Here is a 25,355-nt window from a genome sequence, read left to right on the forward strand (position 1 = left end):
CTCTTATCTCCAATAAATTACTCAGAAAAAGCCAGAAGTGGTGCTGTGACTCAAGTGGTAGAGCACTAGCTTTGAGCACAAAGAAGCTCAGGGACAGTGCCCAGGCCCTGAGTTCAAGCCCCAGGACTGTCAAGGAAAAAAAAAACAAACACTCTTGGATATTTTAAAATTAATTTTAGAATATTTTCTGTATACCAGTAACATTAAAATTCTCAAAATACAATACCACTGAAAACAAACATGAAGACAAAGAGGAATGCAAATGATTAGTCAAAAGTTAGTAACTAGAATGTTTACTATTGCTGTCTTTTATATATTGTAGTGTCACTTCAAATAACCACAATGGTTATCAAGTTGAAAACAAGTGGGGTGCTTTTCTTAAGCAAAGGAAAAAGCAGCAAGGTAACAGGACAGAATAGCTTTAAGAAGTCTTTAGTAATTTTATTTCGTAATAACCAAGACTGGCAAACAACCTCCCAGAAATCAAATAAAAGTGTCCCAACTTATCAGAGGAAATGCAAAAGAGAATGGATAAAGTAAGGACTGGGGAGAGCTGGGTAACCTTTCTTATTGTATAGGAACGTTTTTATGAAATTTTTTTTTGGGGGGGTCCGGTTGTGGGGCCTGAACTCTGGGTCTGGGCGCTGTCCCTCAGCTCTTCAGCTCAAGGCTAGTGCTCTACCACTTAAGCCAAAGCGCCACTTCTGGCTTTTTTCTTATGTGGTGCTGAGGAATTGAACCCAGGGCCTCATGCATTCAAGGCAAGCTCTCTACCACTGAGCCACCTTCCCAGCCCCTATAAATTTATTTTTATAATACACACTGAACTTTCATATTCAGCCATCTCCTGAATACTTAACACCTCTTCAATTTTATGAAAAATACAACAATAAAAGGGTAGGCTTTGGACATTTTGGACTCCATTCTAATTCAGTAGATGGCCACAAAAGAAGAAATACCTGTTTTCTTTGTTCCTTTCAGGTACACGTAAAACCAATACATTTCCCCTTTGCCTCTTCAAAACTGAAAGATATATAACTTTTAGAAGGCTTCATCTTGTTTCACCTTCTGAATCTGATATTCATTTTCCCCCCTTAAAATACTTATCACTGGGCGCTGGTTGGCTTATGCCTGTAATCCTAACTATTCAGGAGGCTGAGATCTGAGAATCATTTTCAAAGCCAGTCTGGTAGGAAAGTCCATGAGATTCTTATTTCCAATTAATGGCCAAAAAAACTAAACAAAACAGGAAATGGAGCCTGTGGCTCAAGTGTCAGAGCACTAGCTTAGAGCAAAAAATGTCAGGGACAGCTCCCAAGTCCTGTGACCAGCACAAAAACAACAAAAACCTATTTATCACTAGCTCACACAGCTTTCTTCAGATTACCTCTTTTGTAAAATCAGATTGGATAATTTGATACAACAATAATTTCAAGTTCAAAACAGGATCCCACTCAAAAATCAACCTGTGGCCGGGCACAGATGGCTCACACCTGTAATCCTAACTACTCAAGAGGCTGAGATCTGAGGATCACAGTTCAAAACCAGCCCAGGCAAGAAAGTCCATGATTCTCTTATCTCCAATAAACCACTAGAAAAACTGGAAGTGGCACTCTGGCTCAAATGGTAGAGCACTAGCTTTGAGCTGAAGAGCTCAGGGACAGCACCCAGGCCCAGAGTTCAAGCCCCATGACTGACCAAAAAACAAACAAACAAAAAAAAAAACCATACTGTTCATCAGAGAATAAAGAAGAATAAACATGATACTCTAAAGACAGTACAAAAGGCCTATGAGAAAATTACTATTATATTAACTTACAAAAGGCATACAATAACTTCAGAGCACAAAGAGAATGTGTGAGTATGTGAGAATGCGATGAGTAGAAAGTGAATTGTAATGAAAAGATTCTATCTTTAGGAATTCTTAATTCCACAGCTTCACCAAAGCACCGTAGAGCCATCTTTACATGCCAACGCTTGGACTACAGAGCTTAGACCACAGCTATTTTTTTTTTCAAGCAAACAGTAAATGTTTGGTCACTCAGAGACACCCTACCTTGTTCTTACTTGAAGCCAAATTTTGTCTAATGTGTGTCTACTGTTTCACCAGAGCTGACAAAAATAAGTCTGCAAATGACACAAACTGAGTGACATTGCTGGAATTAATTTTTTTTTTTACTGCTTCCAGGTGTTTAGTAAGTTCTTTCTGAAAGTTAATTAAAAACAACCACACTTTTTTTTTATGTCTAGAGACTGAAATGCAATGATAATTAAGGAAAATAAACCTTAAAAGAGTTGAAGCCAGCTTTGTTGAGAACCAAGTGGCCACTTGCCAACACTTCTTTTATGCACATATGACTGAGAGTGATTTCAAGCAGACTCAGAAGCCACAAAAGCCGTAAGAAAACCCAGATTAAGAAAGTTCTCATAAATATTTCAATTTCAATAAGTTGAAAGGCAGTTAAATAAAAGACTTTATTTTTTTTAAAAAGCTTTTCAGAGTCAATACAGAAACAAAGCTCCAAGTGTTTTTTTACCGTCTGAACCCTAAAAAACAGCACATGTTTGAAATGCTACATAAGACTATTCATGGGTACTTATGGCTTAGATTCGGTCAAGAAAAACACTGGTAACTTGGAAAAGGACTGGCCTTAATTTATAATCTCCCAACACCCAACAGGCAAGAAAAGGGACAATTTTAAATTGTAACACACACACACACACACACACACACACACAGATACAGACACACACAGACACACACAGACACACACACACACAGACACACACAGACACACACAGACACACACACACACACACACACACACACACACACACACACACACACACACACACACACACACACACACACACACACACACACCAACCCCCAAAAACCTAGAAGCCTAAATCTTAACTTAGTTTCAAGTCCATACCTGAACATTTCCAATCAGTACTCCCCACACCCTATCCACGACGTCGTTTGGGAATGAGGAGGCAATCCCGCGACACCTCAAACTCCTCTACCCCACCATCCATCCTCAAAGAGTGGAACCACCAGCAAGCAAAGTGGAAGGAACAAAGCCCTGACGTCAATTACGAGCTTAACCCGGAGCTCAGGCAGCTGGGCCTAGACATCACTAACCAAACACCACCCAATGGGGGGGGGGGAGAAGAGGGGGAGAACCTGCAGGTAACAGGCCGACCCCTCAAGTTGGAAGGGGGTAGAATTCCAGGATTTCCTCCGCTCCGTCGCCCGTAAGTCTCATTTTCAGTCGATCCCCAACGTTAGTGTAAGGTGGAATTTTTTTTCCCTTTTTTTTTCTTTGCAGCGTAGTTCTGGGGGGGGGGGGGAGGGGGAGGAGGTGCGCAGGATCGCGAGAAGGAAAGCGAGAACTAGTTTGGGGTCATGATAGCCAGAACCCAGAGGCCTATTTTCTCTTTAACTAGAGAGAAAAAAAAAAAAAACACTTTAATTTTTTTTAAATTAAATCTTTGTCAATGATGAAGGTGTATTAAAAAGCACGACAAAAATCGGCCGATGAGGTGTCACCGAGACAAGAGCCTGGGGTGGGGCGGGAGGAGGAGGAGGAGGAGAAAACGAGCGAGGAGGAGAGGAAGAAACCGGTTGGAAAAAGATGGGCGCCTGGAAGGTTCGCCGGGATTGGGTTAGGTTGTCTTTATTTATTTATTTATGTCCACGGGTGGGAGGGAACGCGCACACAAACGAGGGAGGTGTGTGTGGGGGGGTTCGAAGCCGGATCGAACAGCCCCCGCCCCTGGGGTCCCTACCCCCCCTTCCCCCGGCCCTCCCCCACACACACACACACTCCGTCCGTCCGTCAGTCCATCAAGTCCGTCCGTCCGTCCGTCTGTCCACCCGCCCCTCTCTCACCTCCAGTCCCGGCTCCGCTAGGCCCGAACCATCTCCCGACCGCGGCGGCTTGCGACGGGCGCCCGGCCTCCACCTTCACCGGACGCGTTTTCGGGGAGACGGGGGGGGGGGGTTGAGGGGGGAGGCGCCCAGAGAGGCGGCGACGGGCTGCCAAGGGCGAAGGGCTGTGGGCGGCGGCGGCGGATCCGGAGGCCTCGCCGGGCGACGGCGACGCGCTTCACTCGGTGGACGCGGAGGTCCCGCCCCGCTCCATGACGGTCGGGCCGAGCCCGGACGGCTGACTGAAGTGGCGAAGGGGAGGAGGGGGGGAAGAGGGGAGAGGGGAGGGAGTGAGGAGGAGGAGGAGGAGGAGGGCGGGCTGACGGGAGGGGGAAAAAAAAAAAAACCCGGACACTGAGATCCCCGCCCCGTCCGCAGGCGGCGACGGTGACGGCGACGCCTCGACTCCCGCAGCCAGAACTGACTGACGCAGCGGCCGTGCGGCCCATGTGACCGGAGCCGGGCGGGTGTGGGACAGTCACGTGACGCCGCCCGCGAGCACGGGGAGGGGTGGCGGGGGTTGGGAGGCAGTGTGGGGAGGGGCGGGGGGGGGACGAGGGCCCTGCGGGCCTGAGGTGCTTCTGGCGGATCCTGGGATGGTGACGTACGGGGTGGGGTGGGGGTGTGCTGTCATGGCCCCGACGGCCTGAGGGAGAGCTTGAGGGCGACCCGAAGGGCCTCGGTGGAAGGGGGGTGGGGGTGGGAGGGAGCGGGCGGGCATGTCGGGGCCTTCACGTCCCCGTGCGCGCGCGCACACACACACCTTCCTGTGCTGCCCGCTAGTGAGCTGGGGAGGGGGCGGGGCTAGGAGGAGGGGGCGGGGCTAAGGGCCGGCTAGATCTTCTGATTCTGCCCTACAGGTGAAGCTGGGCACAGCCCCCTGACCTGTCTTCTGGTGCTATCTGAACCTGGACTTCAGCCTCCCAAGGTGTGCAAAAGTGCTGCCTTTCCACAAGTCCAGTGGAAGGGCAGCAGGCGTGGGGGCGTTGTGCTTAGGTAGGAAGATGTCTAGAATCGTCTGGAACTTATCCTTGTCCTAAATGGTTTTTGTCACTAGGATTTTTCTTCATGAAAGGATTCTGAAAATAGTCAGGCACCCCCTTTTAATATCCTGCCCGTCCCACAAGGTATAATTTAGCTGGGAACAAAGTAATACAGACTAGACAGGGTTCTAGGGTGTCATGGAACTGTCTAGACAGGCTACCTCTTATTCATTTGAAAAACAAGCTTATGTTTCCTAGCTACTTTCCTTTCCTGGAGGAAAGAACTTTTTTTTTTTTTTTGTATTTTTGACAAAATACAAAAGCTTTGAAAGAGCTTTATGATCAAGGTATTATAAGAAATGTGCGTATAAAAAAGTGCTTTGGGGGGCTGGGAAGTTGGCTCAGTGGTAGAGTGCTTGCCTTGCATGCCTGAGGCCCTGGGTTTGATTCCTCAGCACCACATAAGCAAAAATGAAAAAAAGCCAGAAGTGGCGCTGTGGCTCAAGTGGTAGAGTGCTAGCCTTGAACTGAAGAGCGGAGGGACAGCGCCCAGGCCCAGAGTTCAGACCCCATGACTGGACCCAAAAAAAAAGAAAAAAAAAAGTGCTTTGGCCCTGGCCCTGAGTGGCTCACACCTGTAAACCCTAGCTACTGAAGAAGCTGAGTAAGATCCGAGGATCACAGTTCAAAGCTAGCTCAAGCAAAAAAGTCTGTGAGACTTTTAATCTCTAATTAACTACTGTAAAATCCAGAAGTAGAGCTGTTCTAGCTTTGAGCACAAAAGTTCTGAGAAGGTGCTCAAGTCCTGAGTTCCAGCTCCAGGACCAGCACACGCACACACAAACACACACACACTTTGATCAGTCCTCAAAACCGGTGCCAGGCACCGGTGGTTCATGCCTGTAATCCTAGCTACTCAGGAGGCTGAGATCTGAGGATCATGGTTCAAAGCCAACCTGGGCAGGAAAGGCCATGAGGTTCTTATCTCCAATAAACCACCAGAAAACCAGAAGTGGCACTGTGGCTCAAGTGGTAGAGCGCTCACCTTGAGATGAAGAGCTGAGGGAAAGTACCCAGGTCCAGAGTTCAAGCCCCACCACTACCAAAAAACAAACAACAAAGAAAAGAAATATAGTCAGGGCTGGGAATGTAGTAAAGTGCTTACCTAGAATGCATGAAGCCCTGGGTTCAATTCCTCAGTACCACAGAAACAGAAAAAACCAGAAGTGCCACTGGGGCTCAAGTGGTAGAGTACTAGCCTTGAAGAAAAGAAGCTAAATGACAGTGTTCAAGCCGAGTTCAAGCCCCAGAACTGGCAAAAAAAAAAGTCTCATAGTAATATGAGACTGACATGTAGCTTTATATAACATAATATTAATATAATATAAATGTAAATATATATTAATATATACTATTATATATAATATTAATATATTTGCCTAGCATGAGATAGGCCCTGGGTTCCATCCCCAGAATTAAAAAAAAAAATCTGAAAAATAAAAGAGGCTTAGGGATGAAGCTCTGGTAGAGCCTTTGCCTACCATGTGACATAGTAGCTCTGAGGCCCTGGGTTCCATTCCTAGCTCCATGTGGATGGCAGAATCTATTCGTAAAACTGACAGAGACGGAGACAGAGAGAATAGAAAGAAGAAATTAAGAGTGCACTGGGTGGGGCTGGGAAGGTGGCTCAGTGGTAGAGCGCTTGCCTTGCATGCATGAGACCCTGGGTTTGATTCCTCAGCACCACATAAGCAAAAAGAAAAAAAAGCCAAAGCACTGTGGCTCAGGAGGTAGAGCGCTAGCCTTGAGCTGAAGAGCTGAGGGACAGCGCCCAGGCCCAGAGTTCAGGCCCCACGACCGGACCCAAAAAAAAAGAGTGCACTGGGTGTTCATGGTTGATACCTGTAATTAGGCATCTCAGGGGAATGAGAGCTAATGATCAAGGTTCAAAGCCAGTTCAGGCAAATCCAAGAAACTCTTACCTCTAATTAATTAAAGCTGTAACTGGAGGCATAGCTTAAGATGCAAAGTATCAGCCATGAGAAAGAAAAAAAAAAGCTACGAGTGGAAGGCATTGAATTCAAGTCCTTATGCACACATACGCACAAAGAGCTCAACTGATTCTGGATCACACCTGTAATTTTAGCTACTCTGGAGGTTGAGATCCAAAGATGGACAGTTCAAGATGAGCCCAGGATTGTGGTTTGAAGCCAGCCCAGGCAGAATAGTTCATTAAGACTCCATCTCTAAACTAACCAGCAAAAGCAGGCCTGGAGATATAGTTCAAATGGGACAGCACCAGCCTATAAAGCAAGCTCAGAAAGCTACTTTTCTCCATTGTTTGCTGGAGATCCTACATATATCTGTTCATGACTAATGAATTCAGGTGAGTGAACATTTGGACTTTAGCCCTTTTCTCTCTCCTCTTCCCCTGTTATCTTCATTTAGACCTAAGGGCAAGTGAACTTTTTTAAAGATCTAAAATATTTTAGGCTTTGCAGGCTATACAAGTTTTCTGTTTGTTTGTTCATTTTTGCCAGTCATGGGCCCTGAACTCTGAGCCCGGGTGCTGTCCCTCAGCTCTTCAGCTCAAAGCTTGAGCCATAGCACTACCTCCGGCCTTTTATGCTCATGTGGTGCTGAGGAATCGAACCCAGGGCCTCATGCATGCAAGGCAAGCACTCTTCTACTGAGCCACCTCCCCAGCCCTAACACTATACAAGTTTTCAGCTGGGCACTGGTGGCTCCAACTTGTAATTCTCTACCACTTGAGCCACTCCTCTGTTTGTGGTTTGGGGCTGGTTAATTGGAGATAAAAAAAAAAAAAAAGTCTTGCACCCAAGCCCTGAGTTCAAGCCTCATGACAGACCCCAAAAAAGTCTCTTAGACTTTTCTGCCCAGGCTGGCTTCCAACCATGATCCTCAGATCTCAGCCTCCTGAGTAGCTATGATTACAGGTGTGAGCCAACAGCCACCAGTGCCAAGTTTATATATTGTTCTTATATGTTCTTGTTTTTTTGTTTTTGATCATGGGGCTTGAACTTAAGGCCTGCATGCTATCCCTGAGCTTTTTTTGCTCAAGGCTAGCATTCTACCACTTTGAGCCACAGCATCACTTCCATTTTTCTGGTGGTTAATTGGAGATAAGAGTCTCACAGACTTTCCTGCCTAGACTGGCTTTGAACTGCAATCCTCAGATGTCAGGCATGAGCCCACCTATATGTTCTTTGTGTGTGTGTGTGTGTGTGTGTGTGTGTGTGCGCGCGCGCGTGCATGTCTCCAACGATTGAACTTGGAGTCACACTTCTCTTGGCTTCACTCCACCATTTGGATGGGAGATAAGAGTCTCACAGACTTCTGCCCAGGCTGGCTTCAAACCAGAGCCCTCAGATCTCAGCCTCTTGAGTAGCTAGGGTATTAGGTTTAAGCCAGGAACCCAGCAATTCTTAGGTGTTCCTAAGAGCATCTTAATAATTTCACACTATCTGGTAATATTGTATACATAATAGCCAAAAAGTAGAAACAAATCAAGTGTCCACCAATGGATACATGAATAAACAAAATGTTACATAACTACAATGGAATAGTATTCAGCTTTTGAAAAGGAAGGAAACATGTTTGCTACAATATATGGGGACCTTATGCTTAATGAAATATGTTAACTTAAGAAAACAATGACTAGCCCATGCCAGTGGCTCACTCCTGTAATCCTAGCTACTCAGGAAGCTGAGATCTGAGGATCGAGGTTCAAAGCCAGCCTGAGCAGGAAAGTCCGTGAGACTCTTATCTCCAATAAACCACCAGAAAACCGGAAGTGGTGTTGTGGCTCAACCGGTAGAGCAGTTCAAAGCCAGCACAGTCAGGAACGTCCATGAGACTCTTATCTCCAATTAACCCCCAGAAAACTGGAAGTGGCACTGTGGCTCAAGTAGTAGAGCACTCTCCTTGAGCTGAAGAGCTCAGGGACAGTGCCCAAAGTGAGTTCAAGCCCCGGGACTGGCCAATAAATAAATAAATAAAATTATTGCTGAGCACCCATGGCTCACCCTTGTAATCCTAACTCCTTAGGAGGCTGAGATTTAAGGATCAAGGTTGGAAGTCAGCCCAGGCAGCCAGTGAAACTCTCATCTCCAATTAAAAAAAACTCAAAAACAGTCAGAAATGGTGCTGTCACTCAAGTGGTAAAAATACTAGCTTTGGGCAAAAGAAGATCAGAGTCAGTGCTAAGGTTCTGAGCTCCAGCCCCAGGACTAGTACCAAACAAGCAAACATACAAACAACAACAACAAAAAAAAAAACCTGCATAGGTCCATACATATGGTGTCAAAAGTAGTCAGATTCATAAGGACAAAAAGTAGAGGGCTGGGCACAGCAGCTTGTAATCTTAACTATTTAAGTAATAAAGATAAGATCATAATTGAAGGCCAGCCAGGGGGGAAACTTAAGAGATCCTATCTCAAAGAACAAATGGGGTGCTGTGGTACACATCTATAATCCCATCTCTTTGGGTAACAGAACTAGGAGAATCATGGTCTGAGGCCCATACAAGCAAAAAAGTTCAAGATCCTATCTGACAGCAAAAAGGTCTAGGAGTGTGGCTCAAGCATGAGGGCTTGAGTTCAAACTTCAAGCCTTGTAGTTGCAAGTGGTGGATATTAAGAATTGTTTTGAGGGCTGGGAAGGTGGCTCAGTGGTAGAGCGCTTGCCTTGCATGCCTGAGGCCCTGGGTTCGATTCCTCAGCACCACATAAGCAAAAAGAAAAAAGCCGGAAGTGGCACTATGGCTCAAGTGGTAGAGCACTACCCTTGAGCTGAAGAGCTGAGGGACAGCGCCCAGGCCCAGAGTTCAGGCCCCACGACCGGACCCCCCCCCAAAAAAAGAATTGTCAGTTTTGCAAGATGAATTCTGGAGGTAGATGGTGGTGATGGTTGCACAACAATATGAACATACATAATACAACTGAAGGGCTAGGAAGGTGGCTCAGTGGTAGAGTGCTTGCCTTGCATGCGTGAGGCCCTGGGTTCAATTCCTCAGCACCATATAAACAGAAAAGGCTGGAAGTGGTGCTGTGCCTCAAGTGGTAGAATGCTAGCCTTGCACTAAAGAGCTGAAGGACAGTGCCTAGGCTGAGAGTTCAGGCCCCATGACTGACAAAAAAGAAACAAATAAACAAAACCTGAACTAAGTTAAAGCAGCTAAAGTGGTAAATTTTTTATAACAGTTTGCCATAATTACAAAAAAAAAAATTCCCATCTCAGCCCGAGTTCAAATAATCATTATAATAATTTATTAGTGATAAGCTTTAGAACTGTTGTGTGGTGGATCAAGTTAGGACATTTAGCTTTATTTCTGGGGTTTGAACTCAGGATCTTCCCCCTTAAAAAAAGAAAAAAAAAAAAAAAAAAAAAAAAGGCCAATCCAGGCAGGAAAGCCTCTTATCTCCAGTAAACCACCTAAAAAAGCCAGAAGTAGAGCTGTGGCTCACGTGGTAGAGGACTAGCCTTAAGAAAGAAAAAAAAAAAAATCAGGGACAACAATCAGGCCCTGAATTGAAGCTTTCAGACCAGCAAGCAGGTGTCTCTCTCTCTCTCTCTCTCTCTCTCTCTCACACACGCACACACACACACACACACAAACATGCACACTAATTTTTTTTAAGGAACTCTCCCATTTAAGCCACAGTTCTAGCCCCTTTTACTCATTGGTTATTTCTGAAGTAGTGCTTAGCTTTATTCCTTGGCTGGCCGGGACTGCTATTCTTTCCACTTGTGTTGCTGGTGACAACAGTCAGACACCAAATCACCCAGCCATTGGCCAAAACAAAGCTTCACAGAATTTTATGCCCTGGCTAACTTGAACTGCCACCCAAGTAGCTAGGAATACAGGCTAGAGCCACAGGGACCTTGCTTTATTTCTTGATTATTAACACTGTCTCTATTGTTTTCAATGCTGACCAATCTAGATTTTTCTCTGGATATAGTTCTTTGGCTGTTGCAATCAAACATGACTTCATTCTCAACTCCCCATCAGTAAATGATTTTGCATGCTTCATTAGCAAATCAGTTACTCTGAAATATACTCTGATAATATCCTCCTTTACACGTTTATTTTTGTGGGAAAAAAATTATAGTAGGATGAGTCCATTTAAAATTTTCAGTATCAGCCGGGCACCGGTGGCTCACCCCTGTAATCCTAGCTACTCAGGCTGAGATCTAAGGATCATGGCTCAAAGTCAGCCCAGGCAGGAAGAAACTTTCATCTCCAATAAACCACCAGAAGACCGGAAGTGGCACTGTGGCTCAAGTGGTAGAGCACTTGCCTTGAGCTGAAGAGCTGAGGGACAGTGTCCAGGCCCAGAATTCAAGCCCCACAAACGACATTTCCCCCCCCCCCAAAAAAAAATCCAGTATCCTTTATGAGCTAGTCTCATAAGTCACACTCTTCATTTTTGCAACATCCGGTTGGTTTTATAGTCAGCCTTAGTGTGGAAGGGGACTTTACAAGTACATAAAGACATGAAAACCAGGAGGCAGGGATTGGGGAGGGGAGCATTTTAGAGGGTGATTAATACAATGCCTTCTGAAGAAAAGTGAATCAACAAAAATAATCCTCCTGTAAACATTATCTTTCATTTCTTCCCACCTCCTTTGACCATAGTAGGGTTTGAACTCAGGGCCCTTACAACTTGCTCAGGTTGGCTGGCACTCTACCACTTGAGATACACCTCCAATGCCCTTTGCTGGGAATTGATAACTTTCCTGCTCAAGTTGGCCTTGAATTACAATCCTGAATAGGTAGGGTTATGAGCCACCAGCACCAGGCTTTTCTTTCTTTTCTTTTTTGTGCCTGTCCTGGGGCTTAAACTGCACCGTCCCTGAGCTTTTTTTGCTCAAGGCTAGCACTCTACCAACTTGAGCCAGTTGTTTTGTTTTGTTTTGTTTTTTGGTGGTTGATTGGTGATAGGAATCTCATTGACTTTACTGCCTGGGCTAGCATTGAACCAAGATCCTCAGATCTCAGCCTGCTGAGTAGCTAGGATTACAGCCAGAATCACTGACACCCAGGCTTTAATGTAGTCTTTTGATAACCATTAGCTTCAAAATGTGTAGGCCTGGCTTTATTGCTATTGCCTAACAAATTATACTCAAAAGTGGCTTACTTCAATAATTATTTTCTCACGATTTCTGTGGATCAGGAAATCAAGTGGCTTTGCTGGGCAGCTCTGGCTTGAAGTCCCTTAAAAGCTTGTCATTAGTTGAAGGTTGAGAATGGAGGATCTGCTTTCCAGTTGACTTTGTTGTTATTGTTTTGTGCCCATCATGGGGCTTGAAGTCAGGACCTAGACTCTGTCCCTGAGTTTTTGTACCCAAAGCTACTTGAACCACAGCTCCATTTCTGGCTTTTTGGTGGTTAACTGGAGATAAGAGTCTCAGGGACCTTCCTGCCTGGGCTGGCTCTGAACCTCGATCCTCAGATCTCAGCCTCCTGAGCTCTCCACAAGGCTACTAACATATTCTTGTGGCATAGATGCCAGATTACCCCAGAAAGAATGCAGAAGACTATTATGAAGTCATACCTTTTCACCTTTGTCCCATTCTATTACTCACATAGATAGCCTTAATCCAGTATAGGAACTTACCACAATGAGAGTCACTGGAAACCATCTTGGAAGCTGGTTATCACAATCCAGATCATTATTTTTTCTCCACTACTTGCAATGTATTTAAGCACTTACACCAAGGGGGAAACCCACCAATGAACACTAAAATCTGATTTTATATTGGTGCAACTTTTATTTTCTTATTTACATATACACTCTATGTACACACTACTTTCTATTTGAGATTTCTTTCCTTTAGATATATAAAAGTAAATTTAAAACAAGTAAAAGAAATTTTTTTAATGGATTTATCATCTAGGTGTCGGTGGCTCACCCCCTGTAAGCCTAGCTGCTCAGGAGACTGAGACCTGAGGATCATTGTTTGAAGTCAGATGGGACAAGAAAATCTGTTGGTACTTTTATCTCCAATTAAGACCACAGACATGAAGTTGTGGCTTAAGTGGTAAGATTGCTAGCCTTGAGCAAAAAAGCTCAGAGATAGTGCCCAAGCCCTGAGTTCAAGCTTCTAGACACACACACACACACACACACACACACACACATATTGTAAGCTCACACACACACTATTGTAAGCTCACACACACACTATTGTAAGCTCACACACACACACACACACACACACACACACACACACACACAATATTGTAAGCTGAGCAGCAGTGGCTCATACCTGTAATCCTAACTCCTCAGGTTTGAGGATTGTGGTTCAAAGTCAGCTGGGGCGGAAAAATCCATAAGACTCTTAATCACAAAATAAGCCACAAGTGAAACTATGGCATAAATGGTAGCACACCAGCTTTGAGCAAAAACGCTCAGGGACTAGGACCTGAGTTCAAGACAAAGAAAGAAAGAAAGAAAGAAAGAAAGAAAGAAAGAAAGAAAGAAAGAAAGAAAGAAAGAAAGAAAGAAAGAAAGAAAGAAAGAAAGAAAGAAAGAAAGCAGGAAGGAAGGAAGGAAGGAAGAAGGAAGGAAGGAAGAAGGAAGGAAGGAAGGAGAGAGAGAAAGAAAGAAAGAAGAAAGAGAGAAAGAGAGAGAGAGGGAGGGAAGGAGAGGGAGGGAGGAAAAAATGAAGGAAAGAAAGAAAATAAAGTGAGGAAGAACAAGAAGGGAGGAAAGAAGGAAGAGCAGAAAAAAGAAAGATATTGTGCTGGGCACCAGTGGCTCATGCCTGTAATCCTAGCTACTCAAGGCTGAGGATCACGGTTCAAAGCCAGCCGGGGCACGAAATTCTGTGCGACACTTATCTCCAATAAACCACTCAGAAAACCGGAAGTGGCACAGTGCCTCAAGTAGTAGAGTGCTCACCTTGAGCTGAAGAGCTGAAGGACAGCGTTCAGGCCCAGAGTTCAAGCCCCATGACTGACCAAAAAAAAAGGAAGCTGAGATCTGAGGATTACAGTTCAAAGCTAGCCTGGCAGGAAAGTCTGTGAGACTCTCATCTCCAACTAACCACCAAAAAGACAGTAGTGGAACTATGGCTCAAGTGGCAGAGTGCTGACCTTGACAGCACCCAGGCCCAGAGTTCAAGACCCACAACTGACCAAAAAAAAAAAAAAGCTGGGCGCTGGTGGCTCACGCCTGTAAACCTAGCTACTCAGGAGGCTGAGATCTGAGGATCGAGGTTCAAAGCCAGCCCGGGCAGGAAGGCCCATGAGACTCGTTTTTGTTTTTTTTTTGGGGGGGGGGAGGGTGGGGTCAGTCATGGGGCTTGAACTCTGGGCCTGGGCTCTGTCCCTCAGGTCTTCAGCTCAAAGCAAGCACTCTACAGCTTGAGCTACAATTCCACTTCCAATTTTCTAGTGGTTTTTATTGGAGATAAGAGTCTCACAGACTAGTCTGGCTTTGAACCATGATTCTCAGATCTCAGCCTCCTGAGTAGCTAGGATTACGGGTGTGAGCCACTGGCACTGGGTCCATGAGACTCTTATCTCCAATAAAACCACTAGAAAACTGGAAGTGGCGCAGTGGCTCAAGCGGTAGAATGCTCACCTTGAGCTGAAGAGTTGAGGGATAGTGCACAAGCCCAGAGTTCAAGCCCCAGGTCTGACAAAAAGAAAAAAAAGAAAGAAAGAAACATTATGAAGTATTTTGTTTAATTTTCATGTTAGGCTTCAATTGTGTATATATTATGTAAACATACCAGATTAACCTTTGTTGTTTGTATTAATGCAGTTGAAAGTCATAGATGACCAGTTATAAACTATCACACTGTAAATGCAAAATTGGTAAGAGGCAATCTTTATTGAAAGCATTAAAAAAATTCTTAATAAAAGACAACCGGCATTGCCCTAATTTTTTGTAAAAATTATCTCCTTTTTCCCTTCTGAATGGTACCTTTCTATAGAATGTTAATACATAAATATATTTAAAGCATTTTTACTTAGGTTAGCCTTTTACATGGCTGCTTTCTCTTCTGATACATTGCATCTTTTTAAAGGCACCAAAATTAAGAGTTCTTAGATTCATATTTTTGTCCCTTTTTAGATTCTACTAGAATTTTTCAGAAGGGTAACTCTAAGAACTTCAGGAACCAGAGGAAATGAATACTATGACAGAACAACTTGAGACCTAGCATTCAAAAGGTCTAAATATATTAATAGGTTCCTTGATCTTGAATCAGGACAAAAAGTAGAATAGCTTTCTGAACATAAAAGTAAACAGAGAGCACATTTATTAATGGTAGGAAAACTCCTTATAGTGACAATGTATAAATCTTACATAATAAACACAGCCAAAAGCATTACGAACAAAAATACCTTGCCAAATATTCTGATGTATTATCCTGAAAACCCATCCCATACCTTCCATTAACATTTAACTAAGTATGGAATTTATTTCACAGGGAAAAAAAAAAAACCATCACAAAAACATACTTACTGGTATTCAGCTTTGATCAAGTTCTAGAGTTACATCTTCAAGATTTTTTTAAAAAAAGATCCACCTTAAAATAAGTCTTCATATAATCCATTATTAATACTCTGTGTCTTTTCAACATGAAACACTTAGAAACCTTTGAACTCTAGAAATTTTGGTCAGCTAACCTAGTTGAATGTTTTCTAAATTCCCCTTCGAGTGTCCCGCTGGTTTTCAGTCCATCTGCCCAGTATGGAAGGAGCAATTCTATTTCTTTTTCCTCTTACTTGGTGGCTCATCCTCAGAGCTGCTATCTGTGCTGCTGCTGCTACTGGAAGAACTGGAGTCTGAGTCTGAATCTGAATCAGAGGAGGAGGACGAGGAGGTGGTGTATGAGTCCGAGGAGGAAGAAGAAGAAGAGCTTTCATCTGTGTCACTGTCCTCTGAGGAGGATGAGGTAGAGGTTTCTTCACTTTCTGATGAAGAATCACTGTCTGAACTGTCACTGCTGTTGCTACTGGAACTAGTTACACTCTTAGACCTATTAGACAATGAATGTTATATAGTAAGCCCTCTTGTTCCTGGATTTATTACATGCAGTTTGACTAAGTATAATAAAATAATAATTTAATTAAAAACTTAAATAGAAGTGTTTCGTTCCCATGCACACATTACACGGCTGAGTTTATATGAAGAAGTACATTCTCAGCAGGCCCATGTGATGGTTGAGTTGTGTTTAAATCACTGTGTGATTTGCTGAGTATTTTCTGCCATGAATTTTATGGAAATCTGCCTCCCCAAACAGCAAATGGTACCCCAAAGCAAGCTCAAAGTTCATGTGTCTGGTGTTAAAGGGAAAATGGAATATTTGAGGGCAGTACTGAACTCACATCTTGAGTATCGGCTGTCTTTCAAGTCAGTTTCATTGAAAGCCATGTCCCCATGAATACCAAGGCCTTGCTACATACATGGGGAGCTGTTATTCAACAGTGTTTAAAAATAATCTCACATAATACCGTGTATGTATATCTTGAAATATTGCTAGAATGTGAGCTCTAGGATTGATGTTCTTTTCAATTGCCTAACTCCGGCTAAGAGTTGCTAAATTAACCAGAGACCTTGTAAAAGGAGGTCTCTGATTAATTTAGCAACTCTTAGCCTGAATTACCAAAAGAGAATTAGTGTATTATGCTTTAGAGTAAAGGATATTAGCTGCAGTATAACCACTGGAACTATTTAAACATCACATAGAGTGGTGAATGTTTCTTCTTTTTACTTTTTCTTATTTTGCAGTGCTGGGGACAGAATTTAGGGTCTCATGCAAACTAGGCATGTACCCTACCCATGAGCCACACCCCTAGTCTTATATATTCCTTATTTATAACTACTTCAGAACAGATAAGAGCTGCCCAACAGTTTCTTAATATTTCAATAACATTTTCAAGATAAGACAGTATCGACTATTTCTAGGTATAAAGACTCTAGAAATATGTAGAAAAAGGTCCTGAAATCCTAGATACTCAAGAGACTGAGATCTGCCCAGCTAGCCTGGGCAACAAAAAGTCAGTGGGGATTCATCTCCAATTAATCACCAAAAAGCCAGAAATATAGATGTGTCTCAAGTAGTAGAGCACCTGCCTTGAGGAGAAAAAGCTAAGCAAGAACACAAGGACTTGAGTTCAAGCCTTAGTACTGGTAAAGGAAAAAGGAAAAATGGATATAGAAGAGGAGAAATGGAGGCAATGATTTATAGATAAGAAGAGGACAATATCAGAAAGTAGGATGATACTCAAAAGACTTCATATCCAAACCTTTTAACTATTTATTTTAAGTCCTGTCCCTCCAACTAGTATTACACGTTACCTACATAATACTCTTTTTTTTTTTTTTGGGTCCGGTTGTGGGGCCTGAACTCTGGGCCTGGGCGCTGTCCCTCAGCTCTTCAGCTCAAGGCTAGCGCTCTACCACTTGAGCCACAGCGCCACTTCCGGCTTTTTTCTTTTTGCTTATGTGGTGCTGAGGAATCGAACCCAGGGTCTCAAGCATGCAAGGCAAGCACTCTACCACTGAGCCACCTTCCCAGCCCTACATAATACTCTTGAAGCCACACGTACCTTTTGTTCTTGTTCTTTCTTTCTACATTAGTTTCTCCAATGCTGATGGAAGAGGAAAAAAGCTCCTGTTAATAATGCTATACACAACTCAAAAAACCCTTCTGCCATTCTCAGAATTGTTTTACACTGGAGAAACACACCATCTTTCATACTAATATGTTCTCAGAATACAGTATTACTCGCTACAACCACATGGAAAGTTACCCATTGTAGGCTATATATGGTACAGGCAGTCCACTTAATTATCATTTAAGCAATCAATTTTATCACTTGTACTTTCAGAGGCAGGTAAGTTAATAATTAAGATGACTGAATGCACAAATCTAATTCTTTTTTACTTTGGGAGTTAGGTTATCTATCTAAATGAACAAACAAAGCAAAATAATAATGTAATTGTTATAATTTGAGTCCCCAGAAACATAGTGTAAATGATTAGCTCATATTTTTTTTTTTTGTCGGTCGTGGGGCTTGAACTCTGGGCCTGGGCGCTGTCCCTCAGCTCTTCAGCTCAAGGCGAGCACTCTACCACTTGGATTAGCTCATATTTTTTAAAAAGCAAATTTAACCTTTTTCCGTATGTCTTCCAAATTTTCAGTTACTTATTTAAAGCCAAAAAACTGGGTACTTCAGGACTATAATTTCTTATACATCTTATAAAGAGTGAAGTCTAATGAATTTGAATGAAATGTACAAATGGCCTTAAATAGTATACACAATATTTAAGTTGTCAAATTACACAATTACTTCTATCACTACAATACTGACTGGTAAATTTAATTTAACGTTTCTACTTTCTGAATTTCTCTATATTCCCTACATAATGCTTCCATCCTTATTTCAAATGTTCTTATATAATTATTTTTATACAATGGAATCACTGACTTGTAATTTCTGCTGTAAAATCAATTGTAGAAGTACATTTACTAAATTATATAAGAATTTGTGCCAGGTAATGGTGGCTTCCATCTGTAATCCTAGCTATGCAGAGGCTGAGATCTGAGGTTTGTGGCTCAAAGCCAGCCTGGGCAGGAAAGTCCATTAGACTCTTATCTCCAATTAACCACTAGAAAACTGGAAGTTGTGCCATGGTTCAAAGTGGTAGAGTGCTATTCTTGAGCTGAAAAAGTTCAGAGACAGCAGCACTTGGGCTTTGAGTTCAAGCCCCACAACCACCACCACCAACAACAAAATTATGATCACTGAACCAGAAAATCAGTAGTCTCTAACAGATCCAAATCTAAAATTCATGTCATTCTATGTTTGTGGTTCTGGGAATCAAACTTAGGGCTTTATGCATGTTACAAGCCATCAACATGGAGTACACTCTCAGCCCATATTGATCTTATATCCAAAGAAAACTAAAATACTACAATTTGATATCTACCTCATATATGAATAAGTTTGTCTTTAATAGATGGTACTTTCACACTGTTCTTTTCCCTTTGTACTTTTATCCCACTTTCCCAATATATTTTATGTCTACAAGTTTTAGTGATCACTTAAGACACTTCAATAGTATGTAGAATATCTGAACTTTTACCTTTTCAGTGCCTGAGATCATAAGGCTTTACCAGTTTTTTAGAACTTAATAGACAGCTTCTCTTTATAAGGTAATTCATGCTCCAGTGAATTCTTCACAACAGTGTAGATTGGTTAAAAACATTTAAAGTGTTTTTTAGGTTAAATTTCGAATGTATGACATGGATCCATAGCTTTCTAAATAAGGAGGCTTATTAATGCCTTTAAATGACTACATGTCATGCTTGGAAGATTAACATTATCTACCAAGAAGGAATTAAGGGATGAGGGAGCACAGTTTATGTGCTTTAGAGTATGCTGAAAATAGTCATCACATGTAAGGAAATGTTCACAACTAAAGCACAGAGAGAAACAAGTAATAATGTATGGGTAACACATTCTTGTAATAATGACCACTTAATGGATCATGAATGTTCAAAAGGTTAGCTTCCAGGGGGCAATCTGGGATTTTTAGATAGAATGACCTGATTTTGTGTGTCAGTGGCCTAGATCTTAAGTTACAGCATGAGATCTACTCTGGTTAAAGTGTTTACTGTGAACACTGGTGGCTCATGCCTGTAATCCTAATTACTCAAGGGACTATGATCTGAGGATCACAGTTTAAAACCACTCCAGGAAGGAAAGTTTCATGAGATTTCAATTAACCACATAAAAAAGAAAAAAAAGAAAAAAAGGCCATAAGTCAAGCTGTAGCTCAAGTGGTAGAGTGGGAACCTTGAGCAAAAAGCTCAGGGACAGTGTGTAGGCCCTGAGTTTAAGCCCAGGACTGGTACAAAAAGTAGACAAAAGAATTTGTCTTTGGAAAAAGCATATGTAGGGGCTGGAAAGGTGGCTTAGTGGTAGAGTTCTTTCCTTGCATGCATGAGGCCCTGGGTTCAATTCCTCAGCACCACATAAGCAGAAAAAGCTGGAAGTAAGGCTGAGGCTTAAGTGGTAGAGTGCTAGCCTTCAGCTGAAGAGGTAAGGGACAGCACCCAGGCCCAGAGTTCAGGCCCCATGACCAAAAAATAATAATAATAATAATAATAAGCATATATGAATGTTAATTTTCTAGGAATGGTTTATTCCTGCCTGATCCCCTTAGAGCTTTCAGTGCACAGATTCAAAGACTACCACCATAGAAGTCCAGATGTTTATTATACTATAATATATAGTTAACAGTCCTCACCAAAATGCTACTTCTAATATATAACACTAAGGAAACCCAACATCTTCCTATTTCAGCTTCTCTAAAACATACATTTCATAGGAAGTTTAAAAAGGTTCATTCAAAGCCGGGAGCTGGTGGCTCATGTCTGTAATCCTAGCTACTCAGGAGGCTGAGAACTGAGGATCGCCATTCAAAGCCAGCCCAGGCAGGAAAGTCCATGAGACTCCTATCTCCAATAAACCACCAGAAAACCAGAAGTGGCGCTGTAGCTCAAGTGGTAGAGCACTCACCTTGAGCTGAAGAGCTGAGGGACAGCACCAGGCCCAGAGTTCAAGCCCCACAATTGACCAAAGGAAAAAAAAAAAGGTTCATTCAAGCCAGTTACTGGTGGCTCATGCCTGTAATCCTAGTTACTCAGGAAGCAGACATCTGAGGATAGTGGTTCAAAGCCAGCTTGGGCTTATCTCCAATTAACCACCTAAAAACTGGAAGTGGAACAAGCACTCAGAGTGCTAGCCTTGAGCAAAAAAGCTCAGGGACAATGCCTAGGCCCTGAGTTCAAGCCCCATGACCATCAAAATAAAACAAACAAAAAACAACCTTCATTCAAAGAATATAAAAGAGTAAATAATTTTCTAGTCTCCCTCCTATCTATTCTCCTTCTAAGGAATACCACTGTTATCCACCACTTATAATTTTGAAAAAATTCCACTATTCTTTGCTTCCTTAACATAAATCAAAGTATATACACTAGTCTCTATTTTGTTTATATATTTGATGGCTTTTCCTATCTGCTGATTTTTCCCAACTCAGTGTTATCTGTTGTCACTTCACTGATAGTTGGGCAATAAAGCAACATAATTAAGACCATGGGGTACAGGCTGGTTGTTCAACTGGACTTGTGTGACACTGACTCACTAACTCTGAGTTCCCTTTCTTCATATGTAAACTGAGGGTAACAGCAGTACTTACTTTAATAGGACAGATTTGAGGTTTAACTAAGCTAATTCATGCAAAGTATTTAGTATGGTTCCTGGCATATAGTAAGCATTCATTAAAAACTAGTTAAGAGTTAAGATTATAATTAAAATCTAGAGAACTACCACGAAACAGTAAACTATAAATGAATAAAATATAAATAATAGTCCTATAAACCTACCTTTGTTGTAATAATCTATTTTCTTTCTCTTTTAAAGCTTTCTTTAGTTCTGCTGTTCTTGAAGGCCTATGTAGATATTTTCTTTTACCTGTGCATTCATAAGTCCAATGTCCAAATTCCAAGCATTTCTGACATCTTACATGTTGCTTATTTGCTTCACTACAAAGCAAAAAAATGGAATATAAGTCTTAGAATTCTGCCTGGTGACACTTTTTGCCCTGAAAAGCATAAACAACATGAAGTACAAAATGTCTATTGTCATGACTAAGGCACAGAAGGTATAATAAGTAGTTCAAAGCATAAACTTTGCAGTTACATAGAAGTGAGCTTGAATCTATTTTATTTTTATTTTTTTGGTCAGTCATGGGGCTTGAACTCTGGGCCTGGGCTCTGTCCCTGAGCTCTTCAGCTCAAGGCAAGTGCTTTACCACTTGAGCCACAGCATCACTTCTGGTTTTCTCATGGTTAATTGGAGATAAGAGTCTCATGGACTTTCCTGCCCAGTCTGGCTTTGAACTGTGATCTTTAGATCTCAGCCTCCTGTATAGCTAGGAATACAGATGTGTGCCACCAGCACCCGGCTTAAGCTTGAATCTTGACTCTTCACTCTATCTCAGTTAATGACAGATTAGGTAATGGAGAGTAATTCACTCAGAACCACAAAAGAATAGTCAAAACATTTTTATATTTATTTTTGCTGTGCCAGAGATCAAACCTAAAAAAATAAACATCTAAAGTCTAGAGCCTTGCATATACTAGGCAAGCACTTAACACTGTGCTTTGCTTGAAGAATCAGAGAATTAACAAGGGGATAAAGAAGAGAATGGAAATTTACAATTAAACCAACTGGAGGTGTTTGCCCATCACAAGAGGGTGCTATAAATGTTGTGTCTATGAGTTAAGACTCTGAAAGGCAGCCGGGCGCTGGTGGCTCACGCCTGTAATCCTAGCTACTCAGGAGGCTGAGATCTGAGGATCGCGGTTCAAAGCCAGCCCGGGCAGGAGAGACCATGAGACTCCTATCTCCAATAAACCACCAGAAAACCGGAAGTGGCGCTGTAGCTCAAGTGGTAGAGCGCTCGCCTTGAGCTGAAGAGCTGAGGGCCAGCGCCCAGGCCCAGAGTTCAAGCCCCCAAAAAAAAAAAGGCTCTGAAAGGCTATACCGTATGAAAAAACCAAATGATACTGGAAATATGGCTCAAGTGGCAGAATACCAGCCATGAGCAGGCAAGTCAAGAATGAAAGGCTCTAAGATCAACTCCCAATTCTGGCCTGCGCGCGCGCACGCACGCACACACACGCACACGCACACGCACACGCACACACACACACACACACACACACACACACACACACACACACACACACACTGCAGCCTAGCTTCTTGACATCTGTAAGACTTGCAAAAATGTGAATCTCTAAATTGGACTTGAGATATAGCTAGAAAAGAAAAGTAGTTATAAGATGGAAATGAATAAACTATATTCATTGTTGATGGTATATTATGCGAAAGAACCTATAAATAAGATATTCCAGAATAATCAGAGTTACTAAGCAAATTTAGGAAAGGCTTTGCATCAGGGCAGGCAAATGTTTCTGTGAAAGGTCAAACTGTACATATTCAAGATTTGTAGAACAGGAGGCAAAATTATGGAAATTGTATAGTTACCTAAATAACGAAAAAGAAAGCAAGTTTCATAAGTATTTATTGATGGAAATAAAAACATAATATAACATGAGTATAATTGTATAGTAAAAACCCACTGATTTGAAGAGAGGACAGTCCAAATATTTTTATTTTTTGGCAATGATAGAAATCAAACCCAAGGCCTTGTGCATGCTAGAAAAGCAACTTAACCCTGGGCTACACCCCTAGTCCAGTCAAAACAGTTTTAACAATCTGCTTGAGAACTCACAGGATAAACATGGAAAGAAGGAACCACCAAGCCAAGTACTGATGACTCATGTCTGTAATCTTAGCTACTCAGGAGGCTGAGAATTGAGGCTCATGGTTCAAAGCCAGACCGGGTAGGAATGTCCGTGAGACCCTTATCTCCAATTAACCACCAGAAAACAAGAAGTGGCACCGTGGCTCAAGTGGTAGAGTGATAGCCCTGAGCTGAAGAGCTGAGGGACAGCGTCCAGGCCCAGAGTTCAAGACCCACAACTGACAAAAAAAAAAAAAACTACCAAGACAAGATATGAAAGAAAGAGGATATTTTACACAGCTGAGGTCCCCATGAACAAACTGATCATGTATACATATACACATATGTGTATATACATATATAAAATATTCTTTGCCTAAGTGTTAAGAACCTTCAAAAACAGGTATATGATAAGGCAGTGGCTCATGTCTGTAATCCCCAATATTCAGGAAATAGAGGCAGGAGGCTTGAGTTTGAGGTGAGGTGGGCTACACAGTGAGCTTTTGTCTCAAACAAAACAAAAACAAGCACTGGTAAGCAGAATTTAATGGACCATGTACTAACAACAACAAAAGACATTGCTTTGTAAGAATAAAAGAACAAGAATACACAAATAAGGGCTGGGAAGGTGGGTCAGTGGTAAGAATGCTTGCCTTTCATGCATGAGGCCCTGGGTTCGATTCCTTAGCACCACATAAGCAGAAAAAGCCGGAAGTGGCACTGTGTCTCAAGTGGTAGAACGCTAACCTTGAGCTGAAGAGCTCAGGGATGGCGCCCAGACCCAGAGTTCAGGCCCCACGGCCGACAAAAAAAAAAACACACACACACACACACACACAAATAAGCCAATGAAAAATAGTCTAGAAATGCATATACATATCATACTCATATACAAAAATAATGTACAGGGCCTGGGAATGTGCTTAGTGGTAGAGTGCTCGTCTAGGATCCATGAAGTCCTAGGTTAGATTCCTCAGTACCACATAAACAGAAAAAGCCAGAAGTAGCACTGTGGCTCCAGTGGTAGAGTGCTAGCCTTGAGCAAAAGAAGCTCAGGGACAATGCCCAGGTCCAGAGTTCAACTCCTACAACCGACACACACACAAAAAGTATAAAGAAAATTTACATAAATGAGTTATAAGTCCTTAAAAAAAAATAAAAGCAGAGGCTGGGAAGGTGGCTCAGTGGTAGAGCGCTTGCCTTGCATGCATGAGACCCTGGGTTCGATTCCTCAGCACCACATAAGCAGAAAAAGCTGGAAGTGGCGCTTTGGCTCAAGTAGTAGGGCGCTAGCCTTGAGCTGAAGAGCTGAGGGACAGTGCTCAAAGTTCAGACCCCATGACCGACAAAAAAAAAAAAAAAAAAAGCAGCTGGGCTCTGGTGGCTTAGGCCTGTAATCCTACCTGCTTAGGAGGCTAAGATCTGAGGATCCCAGTTCAAAGCCAGCCTGGGAAGGAAAGTCCATGAGACTCTTATCTACAATTAATCACCAGAAAACCAAAAGTGATGCTGTAGCTCAAGTGGTAGAGTGCTAGCCTTGAAAGAGCTCATGTACAGCTCCCAGGCCCTGAGTTCAAGCCTCACAACTGACAAAAAATATATATATATATATTAGAAATACAGGATTGGGAAACACAAGTGAACATTAAACATATGAAAAAGTGTTCATTAGAAATCAACAAATAGCCGGGCGCTGGTGGCTCACGCCTGTAATCCTAGCTACTCAGGAGGCTGAGATCTGAGGATCATGGTTCAAAGCCAGCCCGGGCAGGAGAGACCCTGAGACTCCTATCTCCAATAAACCACCAGAAAACCGGAAGTGATGCTGTAGCTTAAGTGGTAGAGCGCTCGCCTTGAGCTGAAGAGCTGAGGGACAGTGCCCAGGCCCAGAGTTCAAGCCCCACGGCCGGAAAAAAAAAAAAAAAGAAATCAACAAATAGAGTCAGGTGCTGGTGGCTCACACCTGTAATCCTAGCTACTCAGCAGGCTGAGATCTGAGGATCGAGGTTCAAAGCCAGCCTGGGCAGGAAAGTCCATGAGACTCTTATCTCCAAAGCCAGAAGTGGCGCTATG

The 25,355-nt window shown here is 42.6% G+C and overlaps 2 protein-coding genes and 1 long non-coding RNA gene across 11 annotated transcripts in view; 1 reads left to right on the forward strand and 2 right to left on the reverse strand.

Moving 5' to 3' along the window:
• Positions 1-4,193, reverse strand: part of Aff4 (ALF transcription elongation factor 4) — a 64,338-nt gene extending 60,145 nt beyond the window's left edge. For 2 of the 6 annotated variants that reach the window (XM_069993727.1, XM_069993722.1), the window contains exon 1: positions 2,937-3,087. In XM_069993727.1, coding sequence (XP_069849828.1) covers positions 2,937-2,944 — 8 coding nt within the window. In that variant the 5' untranslated portion in view covers positions 2,945-3,087. Of the gene's footprint in view, positions 1-2,936; positions 3,089-3,187; positions 3,334-3,895 lie in introns of those variants that run through there. The other 4 variants (XM_069993723.1, XM_069993724.1, XM_069993726.1 and 1 more) reach the window with 4 other exon arrangements.
• LOC138807909 (uncharacterized) lies at positions 3,606-15,783 on the forward strand. 4 transcript variants are annotated; one of them, XR_011366337.1, is made up of 4 exons: positions 3,606-3,653; positions 4,313-4,401; positions 4,795-4,930; positions 15,698-15,783. It is a non-coding gene; the product is annotated as an uncharacterized lncRNA (long non-coding RNA). The 4 variants fall into 4 exon arrangements; XR_011366335.1 differs by having other exon boundaries at positions 4,795-4,862; XR_011366336.1 differs by lacking the exon at positions 4,313-4,401 and having other exon boundaries at positions 3,613-3,673; positions 4,795-4,862.
• Zcchc10 (zinc finger CCHC-type containing 10) overlaps positions 14,679-25,355 on the reverse strand; it is a 41,395-nt gene continuing 30,718 nt past the window's right edge. The window contains exons 3-5 of the mRNA XM_069993735.1: positions 21,355-21,513; positions 17,507-17,548; positions 14,679-15,933 (exon numbers count right to left, since the gene is read on the reverse strand). Of these exons, the coding sequence (XP_069849836.1) occupies positions 15,660-15,933; positions 17,507-17,548; positions 21,355-21,513 (475 nt within the window). The 3' untranslated portion in view covers positions 14,679-15,659. The remainder of the gene's footprint in view (positions 15,934-17,506; positions 17,549-21,354; positions 21,514-25,355) is intronic.

Source organism: Dipodomys merriami, unplaced genomic scaffold (genome assembly GCF_024711535.1).
Source record: "Dipodomys merriami isolate MVZ:Mamm:240054 unplaced genomic scaffold, mDipMer1.0.p SCAF_44, whole genome shotgun sequence".
In the NCBI taxonomy this organism is placed as follows: domain Eukaryota; kingdom Metazoa; phylum Chordata; class Mammalia; order Rodentia; family Heteromyidae; genus Dipodomys; species Dipodomys merriami.